Source organism: Miscanthus floridulus, chromosome 7, assembly GCF_019320115.1.
Source record: "Miscanthus floridulus cultivar M001 chromosome 7, ASM1932011v1, whole genome shotgun sequence".
Taxonomy (NCBI): Eukaryota; Viridiplantae; Streptophyta; class Magnoliopsida; order Poales; family Poaceae; genus Miscanthus; species Miscanthus floridulus.
The window spans coordinates 127,839,398-127,863,860 of record NC_089586.1 but is presented as its reverse complement, the minus strand read 5'-3'; the positions used below and the strand labels follow the sequence as shown (position 1 = coordinate 127,863,860).

The window sequence follows — 24,463 nt, the reverse complement described above, 5'->3', positions numbered from 1 at the left end:
ATAGAACTTCTGTTTATAAAAACATTTGATGAGAGTTATAGATAAAAACTATGATCGCAACGTAAAGAAAATCCTCTCTGAGCCCACCAGGAGGAATCCACACACAAGAGTCAGCTCGAACATCCAACTGTCACCTGCAACAGGGGGAATAAAACCCTGAGTACTCAATTGTACTCAGCAAGACTTACCCGATAGGAGAAAAGAAAAGACTCCAAGGATGTGAAAGGCTATCTGGCTTGTGGGTTGCATTTGCAGGAAGCATTACTAATCGTGCGTCCTTATATTCGATTTTTATTAAAAGCCGCATTGGTTCATTAACTAACCATTCTATGTAAGCACCTGTGCTACTTTCAAGCAGGTGGTAAGCAATCAGATTTCCTTTGTCCACCTTCCATCTTTCAGTTCTTACTACGATGCTAAACCGTAGACAAGTCGTACCGGATAGCCCGGCGATTCGCGAATCAATGCCCCCAGCTGGGTACCCCGAAAACACACGCCCCGCTTGTACCCTAGGCACAAGCAGGACCAACCCATCACTCTCCTGTCCCGGGTGTCCAGGTCCCCATCCAAACTGGGACTCCAAGCCCCCGCCCCTGAGTCCCGGACTCAGTGCGGTGCAAGGACCTCCTCCACCAAAATAAAACCCTAACAGTCGGTCCGGAAAGAGCTGGATCCGCGACAAGAGAGCAACAAGTCTTCCAAGCACCCATACACAAGTATGTGCTCGGGATAATAAGTCTGTGACCTGCCTAGAGTCATATGCAACGATCGGTCCTTAACCAACCAGACAGAGGAAAACGGTGTAACCAAGCTATGACTCGCCTCCGCGGCGACACAACTTCTTACACCCACCAATACCCAAACCACATCCCTGCCCGGTCACCATTTTCTTTCCTCCATTTTCATATTTTCCAAGTGATAGTAATCCAATAATATATTCCCTATCTCTCGCGAGTGACAGGCAATCACTCGACTTCTACTGGAGTCCTGTAGCATAGCATTCTACACGATCCTATCATACTAGTAAGACTCATAGGAATAAAGATGTATGTGCAAGTGGGTTTCATTCAACTCCTTAAAACTTAATGCACAAATATAATTTAAACTGCAGAAAAGTAGGGGTTATGCACCGGGGCTTGCCTGGGAAAAATATAATCAGAAGTTAGCTTTCTATCATAGCGACACGATCTCCAAAAGCACCATTCCTCCAGCAACTCCTGATGACTCCATGATCCATCGACGTACCTATATGATATGCATGCGATGCAATGCAAAGATGTAATTAATCAACTGCAATCGCGACTTGTGTAAATACGCTCTACGTCTCTCAAGTGAACGAGCTAGTTTTAACGACGACCATACTTAGGCTACATATCCATATTGTCAAACAAGGCATTATTTCTCAACAATTCTTTTAGTTATATAAACCAACGGTGTTTCTTTATTTTATCCTATCGATTTAATCATTATTCGAAATAAGACATCATTATCTAATTAGCAACTAGTTATTCCGGAGCTACAAAAATTACGGTGAGTAACTACTACTGCTAGGAGTCTACTATATAAATTTTAGATTCAACAATATTACCAATTTACCATACCAATTCCTACAAGTTCACCTTTTCGTAATTTTAATATTAATTATCTCTAATTAATTATATAGCTTCCTAAGAATATTATCAAACTTTGTGAACAAAATCTACTAACAGGTAGTTCACGATTTTAGGAACGCAACAAAACTGGTTTTACAATTTTTGGATTCCTATACCATTGTATATTGATTTTACAAGTTTACTTTATCAGCTAAATTAGAAATCGCTCTATAAATCGAAAAGGAAAAGGGGCCGTCGGCCACAACTGGCCCAATAGACGCGCGGCCCACGGGCGAGCATGGCCCAACACGGCGCAGCGGCCCAGCCGGAAATCTACACACACCCGGCCCAGACGCGGGGGCGGGACACGGCCGGCCCAGCGAGGCAGGCTACGCGGACGGCCCACGCGCGGACGGGCGCGAGCTGTCCAACTAGCCAGCCCAACAGGGCAAGCCCAGTCTCGCTGACGGATTTGCAAAAACGTCCCCCGGTTTCTATTTATTTAGCATGCTACCGTCCTACTATTCATTCGAGTCATAGTCTTGATATCAAGACCCTTGGAAAAACCCGTATTCACATATTCACGTCCTCACCTCAACTCCAAACAGAGCACGGACAGGGGACTGATTCGTCGGCCCAATCGGCGGTGACAACGGCGGGACGGGGCCGGGGAACGGCACGGCGGCGGCGGACCACCCGCTGGCGAGCCACACGAGGACCAGAGCGGCCCTGGGCGGGTCGCGGCAAGAGCCAAATCGGCCCCCGGTAGCCCGCCCACGTGAGCCGTGGCGGTGGCCTGCCGGCTGCGACGGCACCGGCCATGCGAGCGGCTACGGCTCCGGCAACGTAGTGGGCTACACGGTGAGGTGGAGCTGCGTGGACTCAGCGCACACACGCGGCCCAGGCGCACTGTGGACAAAGCGCGCTCGCGCGTGGTGGAACAGCCGGTACTGATGGACGCAAGGTGGAGCTGTGGGGATGGGGTGGTGGCGTGGTCCAGTCGGGTGTCCAGCGCTGACACGGAGCAGGAAAAAGGAGGGCAGTGCATGCTCGGGCGGCAGCGACCGAGAGCTAAGCGGGGCTCGGCGTGGCCTTGCGCGCATGAGGAGGGGAGAAGTGATGGGCGCGGGTACGCAGGGGAACCGAAGGAGCGGCGCTGCTGAGCAGCAGGCCCAGCACGGCGCGAATGGGCGCGTGGAGCAACGAAGCAGAGCTGTGGGCACGAGCGCGGCCAAAGAGCAACGGCCCAGCGTGGCTCCCCGGTTCCGGCAGATGCAGCGGCTCTGGCGTCGGTGGTTGGCCACGACGACGCTGCGGCCCGGTCCAGCGTGGGACCGCAGCGGTGCTCCAGACTTGGCGGCTACGGGCGCACGGCAACGGGACGAGCAGCGCGCCGGCTCTGGTCCGGCATAGCAAAGGGGCGCGGGAGGAGCAGAGAGGTGCTGGCACCTGCGCGGACAGCAGCACGGAAGCGCTCGATGCGGGGATGAAGTAGGAGACGCGAGGGTGCTGTGGAGCAGCAGGAACAACAGCGCAGAGAACTTGCGTGCGCTCGCGCGAGGAAGAAGAGCGGAGCTGAGGCGTCGGTGGCGCAGTTGTGCCTGCGCGCGAGAGGAGGAAAAGGGGACCGGCCGGCCACGATGGACTGGATCAGAGACGAAACGACTCGGCAGCAGAAAAAAGAAAGGGAGAGAGAAGCATTGCTGCCGACACAGAGGTGACCCGGCCAGACCTGACGCGTAGTGACAGAACGACAAAGACCAATGTGCACGCACAGGCACCTCCGTGGCACGGCGTGGAAAAACTTTCGGAGACAGACAAGGACCAATCGGGCAGAGGCAGCAGCAGCAGAGAGGCGCCCCATCAGGATTCAGAGGACGCAGAAACGGACATGCAGGCAACCCACAACGCAGCACACGGTAAGTCCATTTCCCCCTCATATGTGTGTGGGTATATATATATACATATGTGCATGTGTATGAACAAACAATTGAATGAGATAATCGATAGCATGCATGCACGTACTTCGATTTAATGTTACTGCCGTAACATGTATACATGTATATGTATGTGTGTATATATATATATAACGGTTCACTACTTTAGTCAATTTGCAACGTCTAGGCACCAGAAAATTTCAGCAAGCTCGAATTTAAATTTTATTCAAAAGCTATATATATGTATATATCGTTCGATTTATGAATGAGTTTTATTTTATTTATAAACATTGCTTTTCATGCTTAATCTAATAGAACGAACCGTTTGCTATCGATTGGCTCGAATTGCCGTTCGACATTCCTAATTATTTCTACGCCCGGCGTGATTCAACTTGAGCGTTTACTTGAGTCCGTGAACTAAGTCACACTGGATTCGCATATCGCGTCGAATACGTTTCAAATCAAAAATCTGAGAAACTCGTTTCAAAAACTTTACTGAGGCCTAAATCACGGCGCTAAAAAGGATCGTACACCGAGGTGTTACAACCAACCCCCCTTAAAAAGAATCTTGTCCCGAGATTCGAAGCAAGAACCAAAGAGGGGAAACACGATTACATTCCGTAGATCAGGGATTACACGAAAGATTACATGACTTCGAATACTAAACCACACGGGGATCTAGGGATACATGGTTAAGAGCAACTTGGTACAATTGAGTCCTACTCCAGAAGTCGAGATAGACGAGGACAATGGAGAAACAACAAGATAATGATTATCCAAAACATGGCGTAGCACCAACAAATCCAGAAACAGTCGACTGAGAAGTAAAACATCGTGAATCCTAAGGCCAACTAACCAAGGGAACTTGAACTTCTTTGACGAACTGGATCCCTTCTTCTTCTCAGATCACACCATCACCTCAGACAGAAGAACTTAGCTTCAAAATGACGGCCGGATCTCGTAGCTATGCGTCGGAACACGAGGGGAATGGGGATGAAGAAGAAGAGCAAGGACCAAGGGTATTTATAGTGGAGAATGGAGGTGGGGAGCAACACACCGGAGTGGAGATAAGATTGGACATGTTGCGCTCCCTGCGTGAGCGGCGGAGGGGGAAATAAAGGAGAGGAGAGGGGGTCCGCTCGATGAGGTAGGCGTGCGGGCGACCATGTTCGCAAAAGAAGAAAAGAGGGAGGGGAAGGGGGGGTCTGGTATGGTGAATGACGGTGCGGGGCAGAGAGCCGACCGGACGCCAGGAAAGGAAAAGTGCACAGTGCATAAGGACGGCGAGCACTGCACGATGTCGCGGTCACGTGAAAATGGGACGATAATGGACCCGACATCGACGGCGTTCGCAGGGCACGCAGCGAAATAACCCGGCATGCGTAGCACGGTCAACTAAGCACAGGGCTTGGGACAAAACATCCACTCTGACTTTTGCAACTACTCCCGACTATCCACTGCTAACCTTCCTCGACCACATCTGTCTTTTCAGTAAATCCAGATCATGTCATACTTCCTTTCTCCAAACCATCCCCTTTTTACCTTGAAAGACACTTTTGCATCCCCATTATGGATTTCCCGTTTGAACACCCGAACATTTTCAAGGAGAAAACTTTAAAACAAAACGGTAAGGCGGTGTAACTTGGTAAAGGTACTTGGTTAACAACCTCGATACCAGCGCATGTTGAGCAGCGTCACATGTGGCAGCTGTTCCACATGGAGCCCTCAGTTTCGTCGTGGCACCATAAGCTTTTAACCAGGCAACTATCACCAACTTACACGCCATGAAGGCAGTGGGGTCATAGACCACAGAGTAAGGGGGTATCGCAAGGGAAAAATTCAAACAACAAAAGTTCCCTTCACAACCAGGGACAAGGAATTCGAATCCAACGATGGATTTGTTTTAAAAAGATTCAAGTGTTCTGTTGGGACATCCACAGTTAGTCGATACAGTGTCCAATAACATCCAATCACAGCCGATCTGCTTGGCATCTGAATGGCAACTTCTCTTGTAACCCGCTTAATATCGCCCTAGAAAACTTAAGCACATCTAACGAACTTAAGGTAGATAAACGCAATAAACACAGCAAAATAACAAAATGCATGTTCCAACGATCTAACACGGGTACAACATACAGGCATTCAGGCTCACATTCACGGCCTAGCATTCACCTATGGTCGGACGATCTCAACAACTACGGACGACAACAACGGTAAGAGTACAATACCGGGGACAGCAAAGAAAACACTACTACTACGGGCACAACGTCCCAAGGCAACTAGTCTACATCTTCATGGGGCAACGGCTGAGTGAGAGGAATCAAGGGTTCTTCTTCTGACACTTCCGAGGGTGGAGGTGCGGGCGGTGCTGTAACACCAGTTCTTCTTCTTTCTGGCGGGTGGATAGGGATCCCTTCCAAGATCGGGGCATCCTGCCTTCCCGCAGCCAACGTCCTCCATTCGGCCCTGGTGACAAGATAGGCCACCCGTAGCTGATGGACATGCCGATCTTCAGCCTCCTTCAGAGCTTCCGACATGGCAGTCTCCCGGCTCTCAGCAGCTGCAACGCTGGCATGCGCCTCGGCGAGCTGCACCTGGAGCATCCGGTTGAAGATCTCGGCTTCCTCGGCGCGCCGAAGGCACGCCCTCAGCTCCAAGGCTTGACGGTCGTACTGCTCATCCAGAGCGAGCAGGTATGTGGTCAAGTGCACCATGGTGGGACTGTCCTCTTACACATCTCGTCCTTGCAAAGCCTCCATGCGGGCCCTCCATGCCTGCCGATTCTTGTCCAAAGGAGGAAAGAACTGCATGGGGGTACGAGCAATGGGCTCCTCATAGATCTGGTAGAGGTACCGCAAGGCTTTGCGAGCCACAACCTGGTAGGTGTCGACGAAGCGAAACCCGGTTGCGGTCACACTCCAGGCTTTAGTGAGGTCGGGAAACTCCTCACTCTTCCCGATGTAGACGGTAACCTCACACCGCTCGGTGCCATGCTCCTCATACTCACGGCCCTCATACTCGGGGCGATCATTGACTCCGAGCTTTTGCAGGGTGGCATGCAGGATTCTGGGAAAACCCTCAACGTTTATGCAATAGGTACTAACCCAGGCTCCTGCCATCTTGGGCGGTGGTTGCAAGGAAGGCTGAGTGAAAAGCTGGCTTAAAGGAAAAGCTAAGAGAGCTAAAGTGCGCCGAGTGGTGGTACCAATGGCTAAGCCAGGCTCTACTTATAAAGGCGGAGCGTTTCAGTGGTCCTGGCGCGGTTCACTAGGGTTCCCGTGCGAGATCACTATGGCGGATCGACCAAATTCCGCGCGTTGGAGGCGAGCGACGTGCGATGCCATTACTGACTAGTACGACTGCAGGGCAAGGGTCCGACAAGAGCGCAGAAAGGGGTATGGGGAGACGTGGGTCACGACCAGCGCAAACCATGGGCGAACGCGAAACACGAAGCCATAGTGCAAACCTACTTCGGGAACAGGAACGAGGCAGTCGTGCACAATATGACACGCGCGACACCTATGAATGGTGTATCTACCAGCAATACGAGCGCTACAATGCACAAACAGAATATGCATGAATGCACATCCTATACGTCCTTTCACTGTTGCAAACATATAGGGCAACCGTTCTCAGATATTTGGCACATCGTTCTCTCCCAGTAACTAGTCGATACTATCAAACTATGTTCGAGTCAGTGTACCTGCAGAAAACTTGATGAATCCTATCTAAGTCAGTAGAGTGCCATCTAATCCTGGATACATAACCATAGCAATAGGGCTACTTATATAACTTCGCATATAAATGTCCTAACTTTTTGCAACAATGGGTTGTCAAATTTTTATTTAGAAAAGGTTTTCGAAGCTTTATTTCCTCATTTATGCTCTGATACCACCTGTGGCAGAACCGCCTAATCTAATGCCTCACAAGAATGCTCGTCTTCCATTAGACACTAAGCACTCGAGGGAGAACACTAAATTACTCGGTTCCGTCGGGCACACCCCAAGGGAGAACCCAAAAATCCACATTTTTGCCATCAGGATCACAAATGAGAGAATAAAGCTTACATCATTCTTAACCATTTCTTACTTCACTTTTAATACAACATCAGAGTATAATATTTATTAATATAACAGCGGAATGTAATCATATTATCAGAGTATGAATAATTTAATTGAACTGCGGAATATAAGCGTGTGATCAGAATTACAGCGGAAATAAATATCTATTCATGACAGGATGAAGCATGGATAAATAAGCTATGACAACATATTATAGAACTTCTATTTATAAAAACATTTGATGAGAGTTATAGATAAAAACTATGATCGCAACGTAAAGGAAATCCTCTCTGAGCCCACCAGGAGGAATCCACACACAAGAGTCAGCTCGAACATCCACCTGTCACCTGCAACAGGGGGAATAAAACCCTAAGTACTCAATTGTACTCAGCAAGACTTACCCAATAGGAGAAAAGAAAAGACTCCAAGGATGTGAAAGGCTATCTGGCTTGTGGGTTGCATTTGCAGGAAGCATTACTAATCGTGCGTCCTTATATTCGATTTTTATTAAAAGCCGCATTGGTTCATTAACTAACCATTCTATGTAAGCACCTGTGCTACTTTCAAGCAGGTGGTAAGCAATTAGATTTCCTTTGTCCACCTTCCATCTTTTAGTTCTTACTACGATGCTAAACCGTAGACAAGCCGTACCGGATAGCCCGGCGATTCGCGAATCAATGCCCCCAGCTGGGTACCCCAAAAACACATGCCCCGCTTGTACTCCAGGCACAAGCAGGACCAACCCATCACTCTCCTGTCCCGGGTGTCTAGGTCCTCGTCCAAACTGGGACTCCAAGCCCCCACCCCTGAGTCCCGGACTCAGTGCGGTGCAAGGACCTCCTCCACCAAAATAAAACCCTAACAGTCGGTTCGGAAAGAGCCGGATCCACGACAAGAGAGCAACAAGTCTTCCAAGCGCCCATACACAAGTATATGCTCGGGATAATAAGTCTGTGACCTGCCTAGAGTCATATGCAACGATCGGTCCTTAACCAACCAGATAGGGGAAAACGGTGTAACCAAGCTATGACCCGCCTCCGCGGCGACACAACTTCTTACACCCACCAATACCCAAACCACATCCCTGCCTGGTCACCATTTTCTTTCCACCATTTTCATATTTTCCAAGTGATAGTAATCTAATAATATATTCCCTATCTCTCGCGAGTGACAGGCAATCACTCGACTTCTACCGGAGTCCTGTAGCATAGCATTCTACACGATCATGTCATACTAGTAAGACTCATAGGAATAAAGATGTATGTGCAAGTGGGTTTCATTCAACTCCTTAAAACTTAATGCACAAATATAATTTAAACTGTAGAAAAGTAGGGATTATGCACCGGGGCTTGCCTGGGAAAAATATAATCAGAAGTTAGCTTTCTATCATGGCGACACGATCTCCAAAAGCACCATTCCTCCAGCAACTCCTGATGACTCCGTGATCCATCGACGTACCTATATGATATGCATGCGATGCAATGCAAAGATGTAATTAATCAACTGCAATCGCGACTTGTGTAAATACGCTCTACGTCTCTCAAGTGAACGAGCTAGTTTTAATGACGACCGTACTTAGGCTACATATCTATGTTGTCGAACAAGGCATTATTTCTCAACAATTCTTTTAGTTATATAAACCAACGGTGTTTCTTTATTTTATCCTATCGATTTAATCATTATTCGAAATAAGACATCATTATCTAATTAGCAACTAGTTATTCCGGAGCTACAAAAATTACGGTGAGTAACTACTACTGCTAGGAGTCTACTATATAAATTTTAGATTCAACAATATTACCAATTTACAATACCAATTCCAACAAGTTCACCTTTTCGTAATTTTAATATTAATTATCTCTAATTAATTATATAGCTTCCTAAGAATATTATCAAACTTTGTGAACAAAATCTACTAACAGGTAGTTCACGATTTTAGGAACGCAACAAAACTGGTTTTACAATTTTTGGATTCCTATACCATTGTATATTGATTTTACAAGTTTACTTTATCAGCTAAATTAGAAATCGCTCTATAAATCGAAAAGGAAAAGGGGCCGTCGACCACAACTGGCCCAGCAGACGCGCGGCCCAGGGGCGAGCATGGCCCAACACGGCGCAGCGGCCTAGCCGGAAATCTACACACACCTGGCCTAGACGCGGGGGCGGGACACGGTCGGCCCAGCGAGGCAGGCTGCGCAGACGGCCCACGCGCGGACGGGCGCGAGCTGTCCAACTAGCCAGCCCAACTGGGCAAGCCTAGTCTCGCTGACGGATTTGCAAAAACGTCCCCCGATTTCTATTTATTTAGCATGCTACCATCCTACTATTCATTCGAGTCATAGTCTTGATATCAAGACCCTTGGAAAAACCCGTATTCACATATTCACGTCCTCACCTCAACTCCAAACAGAGCACGGACAGGGGACTGATTCGCCGGCCCAATCGGCGGCGACAACGGCGGGACGGGGCCGAGGAACGGCACGGCGGTGACGGACCACCCGCCGGCGAGCCACACGAGGACCAGAGCAGCCCTGGGCGGGTCGCGGCAAGAGCCAAATCGGCCCCCAGTAGCCCGCCCGCGTGAGCCGTGGCGGCGGCCTGCCGGCTGCACGGTGAGGTGGAGCTACGCGGACTCAGCGCACACACGTGGCCCAGGCGCACTGTGGACAAAGCGCACTCGCGCGCGGTGGAACAGCCGGTACTGACGGACGCAAGGTGGAGCTGTGGGGATGGGGTGGTGGCGTGGTCCAGTCGGGTGTCCGGCGCTGACGCGGAGCAGGAAAAAGGAGGGCGGTGCATGCTCGGGCGGCAGCGACTGAGAGCTAAGCGAGGCTCGGCGTGGCCTTGCGCGCGCGAGGAGGGGAAAAGTGATGGGCGCGGGTACGCAGGTGAACCGAAGGAGCGGCGCTGCTGAGCAGCAGGCCCAGCGCGACGCGAATGGGCGCGTGGAGCAACGAAGCAGAGCTGCGGGCACGAGCGCGGCCAAAGAGCAACGGCCCAGCGTGGCTCCCTGGTTCCAGCGGATGCAGCGGCTCTAGCGTCGGTGGTTGGCCACGACGACGCTGCAGCCTGGTCTAGCGTGGGACCGCGGCGGTGCTCCAGACTTGGCGGCTGCGGGCGCACGGCAACGGGACGAGCAGCGCGCCGGCTCTGGTCCAGCGCAGCAAAGGGGCGCAGGAGGAGCAGAGAGGTGCTGGCACCTGCGCGGACAGCAGCACGGAAGCGCTCGATGCGGGGATGAAGTAGGAGACGCGAGGGTGCTGTGGAGCAGCAGGAACGGCAGCACAGAGAACTTGCGTGCGCTCGCGCGAGGAAGAAGAGCGGAGCTGAGGCATCGGTGGCGCAGTTGCGCCTACGCATGAGAGGAGGAAAAAGGGACCGGCCGGCCACGATGGACTGGATCAGAGACGAAACGACTCGGCAGCAGAAAAAAGAAAGGGAGAGAGAAGCATTGCTGCCGACACAGAGGTGACCCGGCCAGACCTGACGCGTAGTGATAGAACGACAAAGACCAATGTGCACGCACAGGCACCTCCGTGGCACGGCGTGGAAAAACTTTCGGAGACAGACAAGGACCAATCGGGCAGAGGCAGCAGAAGCAGAGAGGCGCCCCATCAGGATTCAGAGGACGCAGAAACGGACATGCAGGCAACCCACAACGCAGCACACAGTAAGTCCATTTCCCCCTCATATGTGTGTGGGTATATATATATATACATATGTGCATGTGTACGAACAAACAATTGAATGAGATAATCGATAGCATGCATGCACGTACTTCGATTTAATGTTACTGCCGTAACATGTATACATGTATATGTATGTGTGTGTGTGTATATATATATATAACGGTTCACTACTTTAGTCAATTTGCAACGTCTAGGCACCAGAAAATTTCAGCAAGCTCGAATTTAAATTTTATTCAAAAGCTATATATATGTGTATATATCATTCGATTTATGAATGGGTTTTATTTTATTTATAAACATTGCTTTTTCATGCTTAATCTAATAGAACGAACCGTTTGCTATCGATTGGCTCGAATTGCCGTTCGACATTCCTAATTATTTCTACGCCCGGCGTGATTCAACTTGAGCGTTTACTTGAGTCCGTGAACTAAGTCACACTGGATTCGCGTATCGCGTCGAATACGTTTCAAATCAAAAATCTGAGAAACTCGTTTCGAAAACTTTACTGAGGCCTAAATCGCGGCGCTAAAAAGGATCGTAACACCGGGGTGTTACAGGCTGCGCCCTTAGGGGTGGCCCAGCCCATAAGACGAAGCCTTGTGGGGCACAACTCTGGTCGGCGCCTTCCGCAAGACATCTGGAAGATATCCCAAAGATACTACGAGATCTGTTAGGATATATATGATCTCAAGATTCCTGTAATCAGTTATTACTTTTCGATTATCTCTTAGATCTAATCGACTTGTAACCCTGCTCCCTAGACTATATAAGGCGGGCAGGGACCCCCTCCAAAGACACAATATCATACGATAGCTAATACAAACCAATAGACCATAGGAGTAGGGTATTACGTCATACTGACGGCCTGAACCTGTCTAACTCGTGTGTCTTTGTTGCCTCCTTGTTCTTGATCTCACGCTCCTCTGCTGATCAATCTACCTTCGTGGGATACCCCTTGGAGGACTGCCGACCGAGCACCTCTTTGACGATCAATCAGTCGATGATATTTGTTATTTCAAAAATGGCAATCATATCAATCATTGTCCAAGCACGAAACACTAATCAAGTTTCTCTGTAACGAGGGAACATAAAGAACATCTCTAAGTATAAGTGTGAAGCCATCAGCAAGCTCTAGAGAAAGATCGCCAACGGCTTCAACATCTGCTCGGACTCCATTTGCAACTTTAACGTGTCTTTCGCTTCTTTGCGTAGTCCTCGTCGAACGGAATCCCTATAAAGAATTAGCAATATGAACAGTTGCACCTGAGTCAATTCACCAAGTAGATTTCGAATACTGTACATATAGGGATTCATTTACGAACGTAATAATATTCCCACCTTTCTTTGCCATGATCATCTTTAAGTAATCGGGACAATCTTTCTTATAATGTCCCATCTTCTTACAATAGAGACACTAGTCTTTTTCTACTGTGAACTTGTTCTGCTGAGGCTGATGCAGCATGGGACCCTTTCCCTTTAACTTTGAGGAGAAGTTAGTATTATTATTCTTTTTCTTATTGTCTTAGATAATTGATAGTGCCACCATTGGCAGCTTTTATTCTCTCCTCCTCTTGCACACACATAGCCATGAGCCTGTCCATGTCCCATTTCTCGGGCTATATGTTGCAGTTGACAACAAAAGTGTCAAACTCTTTTAGAAAGGAAGCAAAAATTAGATGGATAAGGAACTCTTCCTTGAGACCCAGATCCATTAGTTTTAGCTTCGATGCCAAATTGCTCATCCTTAGTATGTGCTCTCTTATGCCACCATTACCTGAGTACCTCTCTATCACCAGCTGCTTTATCAGCTGGGTAGCATATGCCTTTGAAGAGCCAGTGAACTGACTATTTATTCTTTCGAGGTACTCGGTGACGGTGTCACACTCTAGGATTGAGCCCACAATTGCAGGTTCAATCGTGTTCTTTATCATAGCCAAACATTTCTTATTGGCAGTGACCCACTTCCTATGCTCAAGATCATAGGACCTTCTTTGGGATGCAAAATCCCTCTCTTTGGTTGCCCAAACGGCATCAGCCTCGTTTGTCTCCCTCACCGGTGCTACAGGCTCAGTGGGACACGGTGAGGTGACTACCCAGTCTACCTCAGCCAAGATGAAGGCCAGGTCAATATTTTTCTTCCACTCCATGTAGTTATCACCTTTGAGAGTGGGGATCTTTTTGATACAACCCATCAAGTTGTATCCGCCTGAAAACATAATTCATATAGAGTGAAAACATAAATAATAACAATAACAATTGCATGCCTTAGTTCCAACGTTGGTTAAAATTAAAACATACAATTGTCCTCTACACTAATTCTACATCACCGTTGGGCAGAAATATAATTAATGCATGACAAAACATCATAATATTGCCATTAATCAATGTTGGTCAGAATAATAACAATATTATAATCAATTAAAACATATCCATTTTCAAAATTAAATTCTCCCGTTGGCTCGAATTTAATAATAAAAATAAGGGGCTATTGCATTCTTGCCCCTATTTTGAACCCCAATTGTGATTTTACCCCCATTTTCTTTCACTTTGTGTTTTTACCCCTGCTTTTCCAAAACAAAGGTTCAGTTTACCCCTACTCCGTGAACAGCAGGTAACGGTGTTAAAAAAGTTGAAAGATGACAAGTTTGCCCTTCCGAATATTGCGTTTTTGTCCCTATTTGAAACCCCAATTGTGATTTTACCCCCACTTTCTTCCACTTTGTGTTTTTACCCCTACTTTTCCAAAACGAATGCTCCGTTTACCCCAATTCTTAACTCAGTTATCAACATCCGGATCAAAGCAATTAAAAATTAACAAAAGCCCTGTGAAAAGACAAAGTTACCCCTTATCTCTCGGTCGTCTCTCTTAGGGTCGTCCCTCTCAACGCTAGCAGGCAGCGGGCGGCTGGGTGCGGCGGCGGTGGCGGCGGAAGGGCAGCGTCGGGCCATCGGGCGGGCGCGCACGGCTTAGCCTAACGTGGGCGCGCAGCCAGGCACACGGCTCTGCTTGGCGCAGGCACGCCAGCCAGGCACGCGGCCCTACTTGGCACGGGCTCGCACGGCTTGGCCAGCATCGTGAGCGCGTGTCTCGTGAAAGCAGCCGACCATGGAGCCGAAGACCCGCCTCTCTCTCTCAACTCTAGCGGATGGATGGGTGCGGCGGCGGCGGAAGGCCAACAGCGGTCCCGTCGGGTGGTGTGTGGCGAGTGGGCGTGTGCGGCGAGTGGGCGATAGCCGAAGACCCGCCTCTCTCTCTCCACTCGCCGTACACCGCCCGACGGGCCAGCTGTTGGCCTTCCGCCGCCGCCGCACCTAGCCATCCGCTAGAGTTGAGAGAGAGAGGCGGGTCTTTGGCTCCAAGGTCGGTTGCTTTCACGAGACGCGCGCCCGCGCCAAGCAGAGCCGCGTGCCTGGCTACGCGCCCACGTCAGGCTAAGCCACGCGCGCCCGCCCGACGGCCCGACGCTGCCCATCCGCCGCCGCACCCAGCTCCCCTGCTAGCGTTGAGAGGGACGACCCTAAGAGAGACGACCGAGAGATAAGGGGTAACTTTGTCTTTTCACAGGGCTTTTGTTAATTTTTAATTGCTTTGATCCGGATGTAGATAACCGAGTTAAGAATTGGGATAAATGGAGCCTTTGTTTTGGAAAAGTAGGGGTAAAAACACAAAGTGGAAGAAAGTGGGGGTAAAATCACAATTGGGGTTTGAAATAGAGGCAAAAATGCAATATTCGGAAGGGCAAACTTGTCATCTTTCAACTTTTTTAACACCGTTACTTGCTGTTCACGGAGTAGGGGTAAACTGAACCTTCGTTTTGGAAAAGCAGGGGTAAAAATACAAAGTGGAAGAAAATAGGGGTAAAATCACAATTGGGGTTCAAAATAGGGGCAAGAACGCAATAGCCCCTAAAAATAACATCTTTAAATATGCAGCGGAAAAATAATCTCAATTTCGTGAATTTTACCCATAGGAAAATTCTCATTTCTATTTTCTTTAAGCCATTTATTCATTTTCTAAGAAATAAATATTTACTGGAAAAAGAAAAAAAAGAAAAAACTGATTCATTTCAGCACTATTCATTCGACCCAGTCGGCAAAATGGCCCGGCCCAATTCTCTACGCGCGCGCTGCCCGCACCTAGGCCGCAACCTGGGCCTGGGCCAGCAAAGCCGCGCGGCGCGCTCGCCCGCCTGGGCCGTGAGTCGGCCCGATCAATCTGAGTCGTCGGATCGCATACGACGGTCGCCCAAACAAAAAAGCCCGGCCGCGTCGACCGAAACCCTAACTCCCATTCTACTCCTCCCCTTCTCTCTCTCTCTGTCACGCGGAGCCCGAGCGAGAGCAAGCGTGAGTGAGAGCGAGCGTGAGCGAGCAGACGACTCGGCGCCGTCGCCGTCCCCTCGCCGGCGAGCGCGCTCCCCAGCGGGTGAGCGCGCCGCCGGCGAGCGACCTGGCTACGGCACCCCCTTGGCCCGAGCTCGGCAAGCAGCGCCCCCGGCTCGGCCTTCTTTTTCCCGTGCGCCGGTGAGGCCGCAGCGCTACGCAGCGGCGAGGTAGACCCCCTTTTCCCCAACATCCCCTCTAATTTGCTTCTTTCTTTTGTTCTTCTTGGATTCAACCGATTGGGGATTTATGGTTAGGGTTTCTTTTCTTGTTAGGGTTACACTGTTTATCTTCCCCATGAAGTCTTCACGGGTTTAGGGTTCGGCTCTTACCTTCTTAAGGCCGAAACCCTATTTTTCTTCTCCTTTTCTTAACCCAGTTAGGGTTAGGGTTCAACCGAACCCTCTGTTCTTCTTAGACCCGCACTGGATCTAACCTTCTACTTTCTTCTTTAATCGGTTTACCCATTCTAGATCTAAAAACCCTAGAAACCGATGGCTCTGATACCAATGTTAGAACTATAGAATTACTAGGAGCATAGATCTAGCCGGGTACTTGCTGTTAAATAGTGTCATGAACCCTACAACGACTACCAGAGCAGTAACAGTAGGTAGAACGAGAGAAATGGAGAGGTAGAAGATGGACGCGTCAAACCTGACACTGCAGTGGAGGAAGATCCGCTCGCATCCGCCATGGAGTCGATGTCTACTCTAGGGCAACGACGGTCGGTGAAGACGATGTCGGTGATGCGCTGTGGCGACCGGCGGTGAAGGCAGTGGAGTCCGGTGGCGGCGCGACTGGTGGCTTCCCGTCACTGGCTGCGCGTTCTCTAGATCGGATTAGGGTTTGTCGGTGGGGAGCTCGGCTCAGGCGAACCTCGTGATAAGAGCCGCCGGCCCCCACCTCTTTTTATAGCGCAGTGTGACAGGGGCCCTCTAGCCATGGTGGGCTGGACGTCCCCGATCAGGGCAAGAATCAAAGGCTCAACTGGGCCGTTGGATCCTGTTAGAATTAGAGATCAATCTAACAATAATCATACATGCTTTCACCAAGACACGCTGTGGGCATTCACAGGGAGGAAGTGGTGATTGCTACAACGACACGCCATGAATTCAGGAAGAGTGTACAGGAGCAACTTACAAGGAGGGAGGAGGACAGTTAGAAATCTTCCCGGTGAAAATGAAAATACGAACGAATCTTTACAAATATATATATGTGTATGTATGTTTGTATGTGTCTATGCCAAAAAAAAAACCTGAGTTGAGTTTACACGGTGTAGCTCTGATTAATGGTGTCAATGTCGAGGCCCTTGAGCTTGACGACGGACTCGACGTGCCCCTTGAGCGTGTGCAGCTCCCTGAGCCGGGCCACCTCGGCGCGCTTGGCGGCCTGCTCGGCGAGCTCCGACAGCTCGCGGCAGCCCTGGTTGTCTCCGAAGAGGTCGGAGGTGGCGGTGGCCTGGTTGAGGCCGTGCAGCGTCCTCTGCGCCGTGGCCCACTGCGCCTCCCGCTCTCCCCTGCCGTAGTCGGTGCGGTTGGTGAAGGCCGTCTTGTTGTTGATGTTGCTCCAGGCCTTGCCGGAGAGCGCGTAGCGGATGGCGAACTTGAGCACGTCCAGCGGGAAGTAGGTGACGATGCTGAACACCCAGATGGCGCCGCCCCAGCCCCAGCCGATGCCCTGCATCTTGCAGAACTCCCAGTTGGCGTACACGGCGATGCACGTCGCCACCAGCTGCGCCGCCAGGAAGGCGATCACCAGCAGCGCGCCGGGCCGCTCCACGAAGGACCAGCTCCGGGACCGTGTCACGAAGATGAGCGCCTGGCTGATGATGCTCACTTGCAGGTACAGCGCCGCCATCACCTCCTTGTCGTTCTCCTTGATGGACCGCACGCCGAAGGTCTTGGTGAAGAAGTCGGTGTCGTGCGCGAGGTAGAAGAAGAGCGCCGTGGCGAGCGCCATGTAGGTGCCGAGCACGATTCCCGTGGCGAAGATCTCCTTGAGCTTCCACGAGTCGGGCGTCGGCGACGGCTTCACGCGGTCCTTGGAGATGGTCATGATGGTGCCGTCGTTGAGGATGGCGATGATGAGCACCATGAATGGCGCGAAGTCAAACTTCCAGACGAGCGCGACGAGCAGGAAGCCCAGCACGATGCGGATGGTGATGGACACGGCGTAGATGGTGTAGTTCTTCATGCGCTGGAAGATGGCGCGGCTGGTGAGCACGGCGCTCACGATCACGCTCAGCCCGGGCTCCGTCAGCACGATGTCCGACGCGCTCCGGGCCGCGTCCGTCGCGTCGTCCACCGCGATGCCGATGTCCGCCTTCTTCAACGCCGGCGCGTCGTTCACGCCATCGCCGGTCATGCCGCAGATGTGCTTCCGGTCCTGCAGCCGCTTGACGATCTCGTACTTGTGCTCGGGGAACACCCCCGCGAACCCGTCCGCCTTCTCGATCAGCTCGTCGATGTTCAGACCGCCCATCTCGCCGGTCTTGTTGTCGCCCAGCAGGGTGGTGGACGGGTACATGTTGCTGCCCATGCCAAGGCGCCGCGCCGTCTCCTTGCCGATGGCCAGCTGGTCGCCGGTGATCATCTTCACGTTCACGCCCAGGTGGAGCGCGCGGCGGATGGTCTCCGCGCTGTCGTGCCGCGGCGGGTCGAACAGCGGCAGGAGGCCGATGAACTGCCACGGCTCGCCGGCGCTCTCCTTGCTCTTCTCGGGGACCTGCTGGTACGACACGCCCAGGGAGCGGAGGCCGCGGTCGGCGTAGCCGTCGATGAGGGCGTGGATCTTCTTCTCAGCGTCCTTGCTCATCCGGCACAGCTCGATGATCTGCTCGGGGGCGCCTTTGCTGACCCTGTGCCAGTTGCCGTTGCCGTCGACGTAGGTGATGGCCGTGCGCTTCTCCACGGGGTTGAAGGGGAGGAAATGGACCTCCTTGATGCCGGCGCGGGCCTCCTTGGGGTCGGCAAGCATGCCGACGATGCAGGTGTCGATGGCGTCCTGGTTCTCGACGCGGGAGGCCCTGGCGGCGTAGAGGAGACCCATGTCCTTGTCGACGCCCTTGCCGCACACCTCGATGAGGGTCTTGTCGACGGTGAGCTTGTTGAGGGTGAGTGTGCCGGTCTTGTCGCTGCACAGCACGTCCATTCCAGCCATCTCCTCGATGGCGGTCATGCGCTTGGTGATGGCGCCCTGCTGGGACAGGCGGTGGGAACCGATGGCCATGGTGACCGACAGCACGGTGGGCATGGCGATGGGGATGCCGCCGATGAGCAGGACGAGGAGGTTGTCGATGCCGTCGCGGTACGCGCGGTGCTGGATCGGGTACATGACGATGATCTCGATGACCATCCCGACGGCGATGGAGATGATGCAGAAGTTGCCGATGGCCGTGAGCACGAGCTGGAAGTGGCCCACGTTGTTGGTGCTGTCCACCAGGTGCGCCGCCTTGCCGAAGAAGGTGTGCACGCCGGTGGCGATGACGACGGCCTCGATCTCGCCCTGCTTCACCGTGGAGCCCGAGAAGACACCCTGCCCCGGGTGCTTGTTGACCGGCAACGATTCGCCCGTGAGCGCCGCCTGGTCGACCTTGAGCGGGTCGCCCTCCAGCAGCCTGGCATCGGCGGGGATGATGTCACCGAGCTTGATGCTGATGATGTCCCCGGGCACGAGGATGGACGCGTCCTCCTCCTTCCACTTACCGTCCCTGAGCACCTTGGTCTTGGGCGCGAGGCCCGCCATGAGCGCGGCCGCCGCGTTGCCGGCGTTGTTCTCCTCGATGAAGCTGATGGTGGAGTTGATGAAGAGGAGGACGACGATGCCGACGAAGTCCTGCCAGTCCGGCGGCTTCCCGCCGCCGTTGGCGAGCACGATGGCCATGATGGCGGCGGCCTCCATGACCCAGGAGAGCGGGTTCCACATGAAGCCCAGGAACTTGAGGAGCTTGTTCTCCGTCTTCTCCTCCAGCTTGTTGGGCCCGAAGATCTTGAGCCGGTTCTCGCCCTCCGCGCTGGAGAGCCCCTGCTTGCTGCATTTCAGGTGCTGGAACACCTCCTGCACCGGGACGGTCTCCTGCATGCGTGACGGCGGTGCCGGCGTCGGCGGTGGCAACAGCAGTCAGAGCAAAACATGTATACATATATACAGCAAAGGAAGGGAAAATTAAAGGAGCTGCCTCGTTGGGAATCCATGGCGACAAAGTGCTGTGGAGGAGGAAGCGGGTGGGCGTACGAGGTCGACGGTCTCGTTGCGGACGTCCTCGAGGGAGATGGACGCCATGGTTGTTTATTAGTCGATGTTGCTGCTGCTAGCTAGCTAATGGGTGGAGCGGCGTCGGCGGTCGACGTCGGCGTCGGCGTCGTGCGGTGGTGGCGGCGGTCGGCGCGCGGCGGACCCGAGGGAGGGAGGCGGCAGCTAGCGCTGGCTTCGCTCCCGGTTGGCCGCTCGCGCTCACTCGCGTCCTACTAAAGCCTGCCCGCGCGGGTTAGGCCTTCATGGAACGGGACGGAGCCGGGCCTGCCCTTCGCCTCGGTCCGTGCGCTGCTTGAAGACGAGATGGCCATGCCCCGCCGGTGCGCGTCTTATACTTCTTGGAGGCGGGCTGCCACGCGACGCGACGCGACGGGCGCGGGACGTGCCGCGAGGCGTGCGGCGGGCCGCTGCCTCCCGCCCGCCCCTCTGGCTGCCATGCCGTGCCACTCGGCTCGCGCTGCGCCATCCGTCCACGGCGCCTATCGCTCGCTCGCTAGTCGCTAGCTCCATCCACGCGCGGCGTTGGTCCTGGTCAACCTAGCAGCCATGCATGCAGTGCACGGCTGGCCGGCTCCCTGTTCCATCCCACAGGTACGTGGTTGTTCCTGCGTCTCCGCATGATTTAGAAACCGGCGTCGTTGCGTCCGGCAATGCTGCAACGGAGAGCCGTTGGGTGCACCGCCAGCCATCCTCCGTTGTACGGAACATATTCTTGGGTGTGCCAGCAAGCCACTTGTACGGAACATAATCTTGGGTGTACCAGCAAGCCACCTCGGCTCACTATGGCTCGTTATTTCGTCAACCTCAGCTCGGATTGGGTCTCTGCTCGTTAAAAAAGACAGACTAAAACTACCCAGCTCAGCTCGTTCAGAATTTCAGATCAAGAGCTGGCTCGACTATTGCTCTGTTAAAAGATACTAAAGCAACTACAATAAGAATCATATATCGGTTGAACGCCAAGCGTTGATTTCGAGCCTCGGCCGCTACTGAAAGCACAAAGACTATTGCAGCTCGTGATTGGAGCACAGTGGTGTCTGTGTTGGCGTTGGCATCACCGGTCGTCGTTGTTGACGCGTTTACATGGCCGGCGGACGGCCGGTATTTGAGCCTTTGAGGTTACACGTGCAGCGAGGGTGTTTGATGAAGTGCCAATTGAGATTTTAGATGTGTAATTCAACCAAACACATATTACTAAATGCAGCTTGCCATTATGCATCCAACCAAATGGAGGTACAAACAATACAACAGGGCAATACAGCCCAACCAAACAGAAGCAAATTGCATTTACTTGTGCAGGCATAGCCTATGCTGCATAAGTCTTAATGCAATGCAAGTCTTATGCAACTAGCCAATCAGACCCAAAGTGTATGTGTGTGTTGGAAATCCTCCTCCTATGTGGCAATGTGGGCCATGGAGAGAGTAATTGCTACTAGAAAGTTGTCCCACATGTCATAGGTGCAACACATGAAAGTGGACAAACTTGTGTGTGCATCTATCATTTGTTTCTTTGGCTTCCAAGAGAAGAGATGAGCAGTTTGTCTAGAGATAGAGAAAGAATAGTCACTCCTTGTGTGAGTGAAGACCAGCCCATTTTGCTCACTGCGCGTGAGACGTGAGAGCAAGGAAGAAAACCAGAGAAGAAGAAAGAGAAGCACAAAGAGACTGTAGAGGAGATTTGTTCTCAAGGTTGTAAAGCTTCATATCCACATCCTTGGTACCTCTAATCTAAGTTCCACCATCATTTGGTGAGGTCTTTCTACTCTCGAATAATAGCCTCAAATCATATTGTTGCTATCCAAGATATGTCAATCTTGATGTATAGCTGTCTCTAGTGTTATGTAGGAATGAATTTGTTGTAATCTCACAAGCATATAGTGGAAGAAGATTTGGTTGGCTCGGTCGTATGGTTTTTACCCTGATTTTTTTTGGGGGTGGGGGTGGGGGTGGGGGGGGGGGGGGGGGGGGGGGGGGGTTCCACGTTAAATCTGATGTCTCTTGTTGACATGTGGATCGATTGCAATTTGTGCTATTGCTGTCATTTCCTCCATTTATATGTGTCATTCATATGTTTCTCCTCCTGTGAATAGGTCGAGACCTTGGGCTGATTTCATATTGTGATGAAATTAAGCGCTTCTGTTGTTACAAGCAATTGTGTTAGCGTGGTTATCCCGCAATATGTTTAGAGTTGTTGCTGTACTGAGAGGTTCTTGGCGCTTTTGAGCCCTGTATCTTGCTAGCTAGATCATTATATTAACAAGTAAAAATGATGCTAATTTGGGCCACGTTTAGTTCCCAAAAAGTTTCCCAAAAAGTGCTACAGTAGCCATCACATCGAATCTTGCGATACGTGTATGGAGCATTAAATGTAGACGAAAAAAAACTAATTGCACAGTTTGGTTGGAAATCGCGAGACGAACGTTTTGAGCCTAATTAGTCCATGATTGAACACTAATTGCCAAATAAAAACAAAAGTGCTACAGTAGCCAAATTCCCAAATTTCGTGAGCTAAACACAGCCTTGGCTAGTTAAAACAAGGAAATAAAACAAAACAGAGCTAGTCCTGAGCAGGGCCAGCTAATAGCCACAAGTGTTTTTTGGCGGATGCCACTGAACACGCTTATATTTTTTATTTGAGACGGAGGGTGTTCCACCGACATGGTTGGTTGTTGACCGTTGTTAAGGATGTCTTTGGTCGCTCGAATAGAATCTCCTAAACGCAAGCAGAATTTATGAGAGAGTGTCTTGTCTCGAAAGAACATAAACAATCATTCTCACTCTCTATACCGAAAGACACAGCCTTTGATTATTATATTTTTATCTAAGACAACTCTTAATGCATGTTTTAATTTTGACGAGATCACTCCTAGATTCATTCTCGCTCTCACTGCCAAAGGACATGCTCCTTTGGTGAACATGTAATATGCCTTAGACAATTGTTAATGTCTATTTTAATCTTGATGAGGTCACTTCTAGAGCTGTACTATCTATAAGAAGAGACATATGACAATTGTTAGTGACTACTTTAATATTAACAAGATCACTCCTAGAGCTACATCTATCGTAAGAGACAAATGTTTCGCAACAACATTGTGTCCTGCTTCCGTCCATGCAACTGAAATTGCATTGGTGCGTGCAAGTTACTCCAGGGGATCTGGCCGACCAATCACGTTGCTTGGAAAGTTTATAGGCAGCCGTACAGGCCCAGCAGAAGCAGCCAACAAAACACGCCCCAAACCTTTCGGGACATCAACAAGCTCATTGTTCTTAAAGAGAAATAGATAGATTCCTAGGATTAAATGAGACGTAAAGAATGGATGGCTAGGATACAATATTACCTTTCGGAAGGGTGGGATATCTCTTTCCTTATCTCTATCCCACTGTCATCCAAACAACCTGCAAGAGTTAAGATGACCCCACCTGTTTCCGGGGACAGGACGGTCCCGTGTTTGATTGCAAGGGTTAGAACCGTCCCATTTTGTGTTTCATTCGAGGACATCTAATATGAAAGGAGCCATCTTACACGTGGGGTCCATTCGCCCCCCCCCCCCCCCCCCCCCCCTCCCCCCAGCGCACTCCTCCACCGCTACCGCCCCAGCGAGCGTCCGCTGCCGTTGCCCTCCTACTACGCTGCCCTGCCCACACACGCGAATGTTCCCGAGCGAGGCCCACTCATCCCTCTCCATCAGGGTCCACTCGTTTTGATGGAACAAAGTTATCCCCATTTTCCCACTCAGTTTCGATAGAATGGAGTTGTCCCTATTTTAAAAGAATATGACGCTAATACTACCTAGTGGGATATCTCGCAACCCACCTGACTCAACCAAACTCCGAAAACAAACCAAACACATGCTAACAAACCCCCGGAAGAAATGGCAGCTGAGAGCTAACCACGGCTCAAATATGGTTTTCAAATTAAGTTTTGAATTAGTAGATGCTGCTAAAGGGAGTGGGGGTGCCATACGCAAAAAGGAAGCGACTCATAGAATGGCAGAGGCAAATAGAGCTCTTGCACATTTTCGTTCCCACTCCTTAGCCGTAAAGATATGTGGCCATGAAAAAGGGAGGGGATTCAGTGGAACATGATTGGCCAGACGGTAGAGTCGTGGAAACACTTGTTGATTCCTATTTTGGACCCTAGCTCCATGGAACAATATGCTACTGCAGAAACATTGAAGAATTGCAATCTTAGATCAAAACACTATGTAAGGGATGATATGAACTACCTAAATGAGAATTCTTGAGCATCGAATAACTTGAGTACTAACTAAATCAAACAATTTGCATTAATGAAACTACATAAATCCACCGGATAATAAAAAATACGCATGTCTTATAAAATGGTTGTTGCTATCTGTTTTCATATTTCAAAAAAGAACTACTAATCCTTAACTTTTCGAGGAATCCTTCATCTGTGGTTGTGAATGACTGATTTTTCTAATCCTTTCGACCTTGGTTCGTAGGAGCAAGTTAGAACGGTTGAGAAATAGAACCATCAGGCATGAGATGATCATGAGTGATCCTTTTGTCAACGGGGCGATCCAGGC

At 50.8% G+C, this 24,463-nt stretch overlaps 1 protein-coding gene across 1 annotated transcript; it reads right to left on the bottom strand.

Moving 5' to 3' along the window:
• Positions 1-16,727: 16,727 nt before the first annotated feature.
• LOC136467912 (ATPase 8, plasma membrane-type-like) lies at positions 16,728-20,215 on the bottom strand. Its single transcript, XM_066466725.1, has 2 exons — positions 19,899-20,215; positions 16,728-19,739 (listed from the first exon to the last, which is right to left on the bottom strand). Exons 1-2 carry the CDS (start codon positions 19,944-19,946, stop codon positions 16,932-16,934), a joined length of 2,856 nt encoding a protein of 951 aa, XP_066322822.1. The 5' UTR covers positions 19,947-20,215; the 3' UTR covers positions 16,728-16,931.
• Positions 20,216-24,463: the final 4,248 nt, after the last annotated feature.

What these genes read in the sequence shown, in the direction of transcription:
- LOC136467912 (XM_066466725.1), bottom strand. Translation starts at nt 19,946, where the DNA reads ATGGCGTCCATCTCCCTCGAGGACGTCCGCAACGAGACCGTCGACCTC. An exon ending in GCAACGAGACCGTCGACCTC is followed by an intron (nt 19,740 to 19,898) that starts GTACGCCCACCC and finishes TCACGCATGCAG; the next exon opens with GAGACCGTCCCGGTGCAGGA.